This window comes from Diplodia seriata, assembly GCF_021436955.1.
Source record: "Diplodia seriata strain FDS-637 chromosome Unknown scaffold_5, whole genome shotgun sequence".
In the NCBI taxonomy this organism is placed as follows: Eukaryota; Fungi; Ascomycota; class Dothideomycetes; order Botryosphaeriales; family Botryosphaeriaceae; genus Diplodia; species Diplodia seriata.
Genome location: NW_027117312.1, coordinates 3,160,483 through 3,170,140, shown reverse-complemented (window position 1 = coordinate 3,170,140; position 9,658 = coordinate 3,160,483). Strand labels below are relative to the sequence as shown.

Here is a 9,658-nt window from a genome sequence, read left to right as displayed (position 1 = left end):
CAACCGGGCGACTGTCCAGCTGGCTGTACAACTGCTATCTAACGGCTTGGGTCTCATCTTCAGCAGTGTCTTGTGTAAGCTCATCAACCACGCAACCAGGATCCATCTCAGCCGAAATGTCGTCCACATGGACACCGTCCAGATCTGTGTCGACCTCTGCTCCCCACGGATGGACTGGGGCCTCTCGCCGAGATTCCCTGCCCCGCTTGTGTGTTTCACAGCCCTTGTAGCCGTCCAATCCGCGCTGTGGGCCGGTGCAAATAACCCCCATCGCAACCACCGTACTGACGCGGCGCAGCCTCCGTCGCGATCCCGCCCTACCGAAACACCAGTTTCATCAAAGAACGGCCGTCCGAAACCGACCGCCCACGGGCCCGAAGTCCGCAACGCAAACGGTCTATTCACCTACTCGGTCGGCGTGCAACTCCAAAACGGCCTCCTCTCATACGACGACAGTTTCTCCACATCGGTGCGGAAGGTGTAGGTACCTAGCCTTGCCGCAACAGAAAAGCAAAAAAGCAAAAAAAGCAAAAAACCGCCTCGCCTCCCCTCCGCTCCCCCGCCCCGCCCTCCCACAAATCCCAAAACGCCCACCCACCACCCTTCTCAAGCCTTCACCGTCCTAAACCCCTTGAAGCCAGGCAGGGCCTCGCGGATCTCGCGGGCGTACTGGGGGATGCCGCCGGCGTAGTTGACCTGCTCGAACGGCTTGCCGGGCAGGCTGCCGCCCATGTAGGTGGAGCGGGTGGTCGGGAAGAGGGAGGCGTCGGACAGCTCGTTGATGCGGGCCTTCCACGCGCGGCTGGCGTCGGGGGTGGGGTCGATGCACTTCAGCCCCGCGCGGTCGACGGCCTTGATGGCGTCGACGATCCACCGGCTCTGCACCTCGATGCTCGTCGGCCCGTTGCTGAGGAGGGTGGGGCCGTGCGGGCCGTAGAGGTGGCTGTGGGGTTGGTCAGTCTCTCTCTCTCGCGCTCTCTCGAGCTCTGAGATGGTGAGTGGTGGAAGGAAAAGCCTGCTTACAACATGTTCGGGTAGCCGCTGACGGTCGTGCCCAGGTACGTGTAGGCGGCGTCCTTCCACTCGTCCTTGAGCGTGGTGCCGTGGACGCTCGTCAGCCCCATGTTGGTCATGCCGCCGGTGGTGATGTCGAAGCCGGTCGCGATGGCGATGACGTCGACCTCGTGCAGCGTGCCGTCCCGCAGCAGGATGCCGTTGGGCTTGATCTCGACGATGGGGTTGTCCGCGATGTCCACGACGTCGACGTTCTCGCGGTTGAACTGCTCGTAGTAGTTCTGCTCCAGGCAGGGCCGCTTCACCCCGCTTCGTGTGGCGTCAGCCAAGCTTCCAGAGTTTGCGAGTGTGTATGCACTTACAAGGCATGCGGCGGCTCCAGAGGCGCGAGAAGGTCCCTCTTCCGCGCGTCTCCGATGCGAGCCCGTTGGTTCTTCGCCCTGCAGCCAGCCGTTCGCATCAGCCCTCCAAATCAACATGCGGGGGTTCGCAGACTTACCAGAAGTTGTACGCCTCCCGATTGGCCTTCGCGTCGAAAAGGTAGTCCTTGTAGTTGCCGAGCCAGAACGAAAAGCCGCCGTGATCCCACAGCTTCCGGTAGTGCTTCTCGCGCTCCTCGGCCGAGTCCTCGAACGTGTTCTTCTCGCTGAAGGTGAACATGAAGCCGCCGAAGCAGTGCTCGCGGAGCTTCATCAGCTGCGGGTAGAACTTCTTCGTCCGGTTCTGCTCCTCGGCCGTCAGCGGCTTCTTCCCCATCGGCACCGCCAGGTTGGGCGTCCGTTGGAAGACCCTGCTCTCTCCCCCGGTAACGTCAGCAATGCAAATGCTGGAGGGTGGGGGGCGCTGATTTGGGGGGGTGGAAATATACATACTTCAGATGCCCATCCTGCCCGATCTTCGGCCCCCACTCCTGCGATATCTGCACGCCCGACGCCCCCGTCCCGATGACGGCGCAGCGCTTGCCCTTCACGTCGACGTCTTCCTCGGGCCAAAACGACGAGTGGCAGATGAAACCTGTCAACCACCCCCACGCACCACAATCAGCACCGCACCGCACTTCATCCCCACCTCCGCCGTCCCCCCAGTTGCCACACTCACCTTCAAAGTCCCCAATCCCCTTCCAATCCGGCACATACCTCTTCGCCGCAAACCCCGCCGCGACGATCAAAAACCTAGGTCTCGCCGTGCGTCCGTCCTCCGTAGCAACCGTCCACCTTCCCTCGCCCTCGTCGAAATGCGCCGACGTCACGACGCTCCCGAAGGCCGTGTCGCGCGACAGGTCCAGCGTGCGGTCCGCGTGCGCAAAGTATGCGCGCAGCTCCGTGTAGTCCGGGTAGTTGGTCGTCCATGTCCAGTCCCGCCATAGTTCCGGGATGGAGAGTTCGTATTCGGGCACTTCCGAGTCGACGCGCGCGCCGGGGTAGCGGTTCCATCGCCTGCCGTTTTTGGGGGGCGTTGGGGTTAGTGGTGTTGGGGCGGTGGGACGGGGGGGCTGCTGAGAGAGAGAGAGAGAGAGAGTTGGGGGGTGAGGGGGAGTGGGGATAATGCGTAAGTGGAGAAGTGGAGTGGGAGAGAGAGGGAGAGAGGGGAAAAAAAAAAGAGAAGTGAGTTGGAGGAGAAAGGGGAGGACTTACCAAGTACCGCCGAAGCCGTCGCCGGCCTCGTAGATGACGGTCTTGTAGCCCAGCTGGCGCAGCTCGTGCAGGAGGTACACGCCGGCGAAACCGGCGCCGACGATCAGGACGTCCGTCTCGAGGTTGTCGGCGTAGGGCCCCTTGCCGTCGCTGGGGCGGTGGGCGTACTCGCGGAGCTCGGTCTTGATTGGGCCGGGCATGGTGGGGGTGCGAGGGAGAATAGGCTTTGAACTACTTGCTTGGAGTTCGTGGGCTTGTGGAATTCGCAATGCTGAAGAGACATGCGAAGCTTGATGCAAGGCTGGTTAAATAGGCGCTGAGGAGACGGAAACGATGGAGATGAGCTCTGGTACGGTTCCGCGAATACGATCAGCAAAAGAGGAGCAGCATCGTGGGCTGGCCAGCCAGCTGTTCGTCCGCAGGTCAGGCGTAGGGGATCGTGAGGGGGCACGAAGTCTACCTCGGACGACTTCCAGTGTACCTGTCCAATTGCGGGCATACTGCAGCTTCGTGAGCGGAAGCGCGTTCGAACCTGCGGCTCCGCATCGCGAAAGGAGGGGTTATCTGTTGTTTTGGATGGCGGAGCGCAGCAGATCTTTGATCCCCGCATGCCAAGCTCATTCGTTGTGTGACTGCATTTCCCCACAAAGTTCCCCGGATACGGATCCGCAGCACGGACGGGGAAGCATGAGTTGTCATTAGCCAACGTGGCCAGCCGTTCACCGCGGCTTCCCCGGAAAGCAGGGGTCTGCTTCGATCGTCGTGCGCCTGGCCGTTATGCGGCAATCGTTGAGCCCTGCGGAGAATGCTGGGCCGTCATGTGCTATCTGAGATCAAATCGGAGTGTAGTATCTGGTGGAGGTGCATGGGCCAGGGTTGCCGTGCTTTCGGGACCTGTAGATACGCTCAGCATGAGATCATTGCAAACGACAATCAATAACCGTATCTTGCGTGGTGGCCTGTGAAGCATGAGAAGGTACCCACCGGGTTGCTGTACAGAGCCCGAACGAGGAGATATGGTAAACATGGGTCTGCCTTTCGTGCATTAGTGCTGACTGACTACTCGAGCGTTTTCCAATCATCAAGCAGGTCTGTTTGATCTTTTCAAGGGTGCGAATGCGTACTGAATTGAATACAATTCATTTGCCAGGACAATACTCGCCCGATTTCCTTACCATGATATCAGCATATGAAACAACTCTGTGACCACGGTCAAGAAAACGACGTTGGGAGAGATGCAGAAGTCCTTGAGCTCAGGGGGTTTTCCACAGGATCCCGTGCAAATTTCGCAGACGCACCAGGAGCCGAGTGTCTCCTGAAAGGACCACCGCGTCCCCCACCACCATGAACGCGTCCAACACTCTGCTCCGCCCCAGCAACGGCATCCAGCGCGACGCCAGCCGAAGCCGGCTCAACAGACGGCATTTCCCGCAGCTTCTCAGCCGGCGGCTCCACATCCCCATCATCCATCTCCTGGCCATCCCTTGCGCTAGCTTCGAACCTGCCATCCAGGTACACGACGAGGGCGATAAGCAGCGAACCTGAGTCCATCCCGTCAGCCGGACGCTTACAAGACATAATCCCTTACGATCCCACGTCCCCCCCAAGAAAGGAAAAAAAAAAAAAACACCTACCAGCCGTGACGATGTAGCTGCCGATGGTAAACGCCGTCTGCGCGCTCACCTGGACGTCCTGGCCGAACCTCACGGCCGCGACGACGGTCCACGCGACGCCGATGGCGAGGCTCGTCAGCGACGGCACGCAGACGGCGAGGCCGACGTAGGCCGAGCTGTACGTGCGGATGATGTTCAGGCAGCTGCGCTGCTGGCCGTGCTTCTTCTTCGACGACGATGTCGATGTCGGCGCGAGCACCTTTCTCCTCTTCAGCGACGCGACGAGGTTGAAGGCGCCGTCGCCCGGCAGCTTGTTCGGGTGCTTGAAGTAGAAGGTCGGGCGGCCCTCGGCGCCGGAGACGCCGAGGTGGAGGACGGATTGGCGCTGGCCGACGACGAGGCCGTCTTGGAGCTGAGGGGTGGCGGTCGGGTTAGTCGTCGGTCACATCGACGGGCGGGGCCGTGTGTCATCTGGATGGATGAGTGGATAGGGATGGTGAAGGCCACGCACCTACCTTTGCTATCTCGATCCGGCGGACGCTCCTGAGGCCGACGGTCTCGAAGGGGATGCCGCAGAAGCGGGCGGCGTTGTAGAAGGAGATGAGGTGCTTCAGCAGCTCCTTGTCGGACCAGTCCTCGTCGCACGGCACGAACTGGTGGCGGCCGTTGTCGATGAACAGGCTGATGGCCCAGTGCGGGCAGTGCTGCGACCAGACGTGGCCGTAGTTTTGCGCAAAGTCGGCCGCCGACCCGTACCAGAAGTAGCACATCCAGAACACCCACGTGAACTCCGTCGCGAGCTTGTGCAGCCGCCGCTTTTCCAGCCTCGTGTGGCTCGCGAGAAATTGGGCCTGTCACACTCCATCACCGCCGCGCCGCGGGATGCTGGTGAGCTGGGAAAGGGCGCTGAGACGTAATCGTTGGTTCTTACCACTATCCAACTGTCGAGGTCGACGGGCCCTGCGAGCCCGGGGATGCACTGTTTGATTTTCCAGAAGATTTTGAGCCCGCGGTAGAAGAAGTGCCCGAGTGCTTGCATCGTGAAGGTCCAGATTCTTTTCCACCAAACCATGCCTTCGTTCCAGGAGCCGCTTGGGGAGGAGCTGAGGATTCGCTCGACAGGGAAGGGGTCCTTTTGCACAAAGGCCGAGCACGTAGGACGGGGAGGTTTGAGCTTCACCATGGCTGTACGTTAGACAGTGCAGATGGGGCTTGTTAGTGCAATTCAATTGTTCCGTAAAAGACTCCGGGCGGTTGAAGACCAAGCTGGGTCGAAGGAGACTGATTACCTACCCCGCACGGGACAGTGTCTTGTGTCATGGGGGCACAATACCAGATGTTTGCTTGCCAATGTTCATCACCGTTGTTTCGCGGATGTCAAAGCCACACGTGACAACAGAGCGCATCCAATTCGTTTCGTTTATTCAATTCAACAGCTAAAAGCAGCATTGGGACTGTTGTTCTACTGTTTGAATTAAGCGATGGAAAGCCGTAGTAGGTTCCTCTTGGGCACATCACCTGCGAGCTCAACTCCACTTTCAGGCAGAAGGTCGATTCCAGACCAAGCGAAATCCCGCAAATTCTGGATAAGGGGCCGCAGGCGAGGCGATACGAAGTTATCAACCGATCGTCTTTGCATTGGAGAGAAGAAGAACGTGTGGATAAGGCTTATCATTTGTGAAAGCTCCATTCAGCATATGGCTTGTGGGTCGGCGTCTCTGCTGGAACGTCATCATTAATTCTTCGGGTATATCATGGACTATTGAGGCCAAATGCAGTGGTGGGTATGCTTATACTGAACCTCATGCCAAGCTGCGGCTATGCCGTAGGATTTGGCCCCTACATCGCATGACCAACCGTATTGCCAATCCAAGACATGTCAACATCCATCGAGGCTTCTGCTTCACAGCTGGCTCATAGTACGGGTGCCTCATTGTGTCCATCCCACTCCCACGTCCGAATCTCATACCCTAATCTCAGGTAGCGGTGGTAGCCCCGCTTTCGCTGCGGCATCCCTGTACGCATTCTACATGTAAGGTTCGGGTTGAAGCCCCATTCGTTAGCATCAAAACTGACATATTGACATTCTTGGTTGAGGGGTACACCAAGTCCGATCTGAAGAAAGCATGCCCGGGCAAAAATGCGGCCAGGTACACAAGCAGGGAAGGGCCGGACAAGGCGGGGAGGCAACCACGTACATAGCTGTCCAAGCGCATATCGTCCGGAACCATGCCCGGCGACGTGGTGCCCTGGTCTTCGAAGTTGAAGATGGCGGCGGACAGAGGGTTGTAGTTATCCCAGTGCGGGACATCCGGGACTGCCATGTCATGTCAGCGAAGAAAAGCCAATGGCTTTGGAGGAAGAAGCTCCATACTCCCGTGACTGTTCGGATCGAGGTCATGAGCAAACGCGATCCACCTGTCGACACACAAGCAGTCAGCCCATCATCCACTTCTTCCTCCACCCACCTCTCTCTCTCCCCCGCTCCTCGAACCAGAAAAACTCACATCGACTGCACCAACCCCGCCAACCGCCTATCCCTTTCCCCGGCATCCCCCCAGCCATACACATCCCCAAACACCGACCCCAGCTCCGCCGCATGCAGCACCCCCGCGCGAACCTTATTCGCCGTCGGCACATCAGGCGGGAACCCGTAGAACGCCTCGTCGAAAGTGCTCAGCGGCGGCCTCTGGGACCAGCGGTAGCCCCACGTCTTCGCTCCCGTTTCCTCCTCGCTGCTGTTGGCGCTGGTGGTGGCGTTCAGCGCGTCCGCGCCCGAGGCGTGCCGGCCGAGGTTCACGCGGCGCGGGATGTCTTGCACGGCGTCGCCGAGGACGGCTTCGCCGATGTAGTAGCGGTCGGGGGCGGTGGGGTCGGCGGCGTGGCCGCGGCCGTTTTGGCGGGCGGTGTGGTTGTAGTAGGTGGAGAGGACGGGGCGGGCGAGGGTGAGGTTGGTGGTGCGGAGGTTCTCTTTTGAGCGGGGGGAAAAAGAGGTGGGTGTTAATTTGTTGGGGTGTTGGCTGGATGGATGGATGGATGGCGGATGGGGAGGAGGACTTACTCGCGACGACTTGGGTTAGGTAGGTCTCGTTGGTGGCCAGGCCGGTGGGCACGAGGCCGTACAAGCTGCCTTCGTTCAAAACGTCTCCGATGATCTGGGGACGCACGCACGCTCGCTCTCACGTTAGCCCCCTGATCGAACCCGTCCTCCCCCTCGAGACGAACCTCTCCCAAACACGTCCGCAGAAAAGGCACCGACGGGCTCACTACTCACCATCGGAATCTGCGCCGCCGCCTCGTCCCAGTAGTCCTCGCCACCAACCCACTCCCCATCCACGCCGAACCCGACCGGCAACTGCACAAACGCGTCCAACGTATTATACAGCGGGCTGCGGGCATCGAACCACACCTCCATCAGCCTTGCCGTCCCCACCCCCCTCAAACACTCCAACGCCGCCTGATCATCCCCCGCATCCGTCCCCCCAGTACACCCCAACGCCTCCGCACTCCCCCTCAAAAACGCATCCCCCATCCGCGGCTCCACCCCCCTCAACGCCAGACTCCCGGGGCCCCCACTCTCCAAGATGGCGGCGCGAAACAACGGACGCTGCTCCCCACCAGCACTGTTGTGGTGGTACGCCTCGTACCTGACCTGCATCCACACATCGAACGCGCCCGCGCTCTGCCCGAACACCGTGACCCGCGCGGGGTCCCCGCCGAAGGACTGCACGTGGTCGCGGACCCATTGCAGCGCCAGCCGCTGGTCCTTCAGGCCGGCGTTGAGCAGGCCGCGGCGCGCGAACAAAGTGTTGGCGAGGAAGCCGAGGGCGCCGGTGCGGTAGTTGAGGGTGATGGTGAGGACGGGGGTCGCGGGGGGCGCACGGGTGGTGGTGGTGTGGTTGAGCGGCGGCGGTGGCAGCAAGCCGAGGGAGTGCAGGACGAGGTTCGCGGCGGAGTAGTGGCGCGCTTGGCCGCCGATGTTGGCGCCGCCGTAGATGTAGACGAGGACGGGGAGGAGGGGTCGGGGTTCGTCGTTGTCGTCCGGCGTGGTGGTGGTGGTGGTGGTGTAATTGGACGTCGACGTGTTGTTGGGAGCGATGGACGCCGGCCGGAAGATGTTCAGCGTCAGGCAGTCCTCGCTCAGCCCGTTGTCGGCCTCGAAGCCGGCGTCCTGTAGGCACGCCGGTCCGTAGCGCGTCGCGTCGATGTGCTGCGCCGCGTCGCCCGACGCGTACGGCACCGGCGCGGCGAAGCGCAGCGCGCCCACCGGCGGCTCCGCGTACCGGATCCCGAGGAATTGCTCGACGCCGGGGATGCTGGTGTTGGGGTGGTAGATGCCCTGCGGGGTGGAGACGATGGAGGGGGACTGGCATAGCGCCGGTGGGGCGATGAGCAGGAGGAGCTGGGATGTGAAGACGGGCATGGGGACGCCGAACATGGTGGTGCTGAGGTGGGGAATGGCGGCGGCGGCGGCGGTGGTTCCTGCATCCGGGATCTGGGGCGGGGGTGGAGGGGTATTAAGTCGTCCATGGACGCGGGATGATGGCGGTGTGGTTGGCTGCACGCTTTGTTTAGCCTTCAGCTCTGTGGTTGGCGGGCATGTCTTTTCCATGGTACACGACGGGATCTGCGCAGCAGCATCATGTTCCGCGTGGACGGCGGGATATGTCAGCGCGCATTGTTTTTGGGGGGAGGTGCAGGTGCATCCTGCCGTCGGATATGCAGATGCATGCAGAATCCCTGGCTGGCTCGATCGTGGTCAGAAGGCTCGCGGCACAGTACTGCGATAGCATAGTCTTTAGGAGCGGCGACCAGGGCATGATGATGGTTGCTAGTGTCGTGTTGATGTGAACGGAGATAGGTCAATGTTTGGGGAAATTAGAAACAGATATCTCCCACAGGAACTTGGCTGCATATCGGCCGAATCGGAGCACGGGAAGAGCTCATGCCTCGAGACACTGATGACAGCGGCAATGATTCTGATGGATATGTCGCCGGATGATGTCTAGAGTGCTTGACGCGATGGCTCGGAACCGGACAATGCCGAGAGAGTCAGTACCAGGTACGCAGCTATATGGAGAATGCGGCTGGCTCCCCACCCTTGGTTCGAGGAATGTAACACCTGAAGTGGCCCCTGCGGCTCAAGAAAATATGTTTGTGTAACGTCGGGTGGCACGGCGGAGCTGGAGCGTTGGGTTTGACAGCGGCTGCAGACATGTCTTCCAGCCTTTGATGCACGTCGCTTGACGCAGGTGGCAGACTCGGGTTCCCAGCTGAATGTCCGGAGCGGTGCTACCGACTTAGTGTGGTCTGATGACTCCCAAGGGATGAAAAGGGAACGGAGTGATATGCGTGCTAGGTCCGACCGTGTCTTGGCATATTACATCAGGTCGGGTG

At 60.5% G+C, this 9,658-nt stretch overlaps 4 protein-coding genes across 4 annotated transcripts; all 4 read right to left on the bottom strand.

The window, feature by feature from the left end:
• Nucleotides 1-606: 606 nt before the first annotated feature.
• SLS55_005906 (uncharacterized protein) lies at nt 607-1,028 on the bottom strand (the record flags this gene model as incomplete). Its single annotated transcript, XM_066777347.1, has 2 exons — nt 607-943; nt 1,024-1,028. 2 exons carry the CDS (start codon nt 1,026-1,028, stop codon nt 607-609), a joined length of 342 nt encoding a protein of 113 aa, XP_066633189.1.
• Nucleotides 1,029-1,509: 481 nt separating this feature from the next.
• Nucleotides 1,510-2,076, bottom strand: SLS55_005905 (uncharacterized protein; the record flags this gene model as incomplete). The annotated part of the gene is made up of 2 exons (XM_066777346.1): nt 1,510-1,840; nt 2,072-2,076. The coding sequence occupies 2 exons, from the start codon at nt 2,074-2,076 to the stop codon at nt 1,510-1,512; spliced, it is 336 nt and encodes a 111-aa protein (XP_066633188.1).
• A 2,652-nt stretch (nt 2,077-4,728) lies between these two features.
• On the bottom strand, nt 4,729-5,126 carry SLS55_005904 (uncharacterized protein; the record flags this gene model as incomplete). Its single annotated transcript, XM_066777345.1, has 2 exons — nt 4,729-5,095; nt 5,122-5,126. The coding sequence occupies 2 exons, from the start codon at nt 5,124-5,126 to the stop codon at nt 4,729-4,731; spliced, it is 372 nt and encodes a 123-aa protein (XP_066633187.1).
• Nucleotides 5,127-7,445: 2,319 nt separating this feature from the next.
• SLS55_005903 (uncharacterized protein) lies at nt 7,446-8,684 on the bottom strand (the record flags this gene model as incomplete). Its single annotated transcript, XM_066777344.1, is given in 2 exon segments — nt 7,446-8,663; nt 8,679-8,684. 2 exon segments carry the CDS (start codon nt 8,682-8,684, stop codon nt 7,446-7,448), a joined length of 1,224 nt encoding a protein of 407 aa, XP_066633186.1.
• Nucleotides 8,685-9,658: the final 974 nt, after the last annotated feature.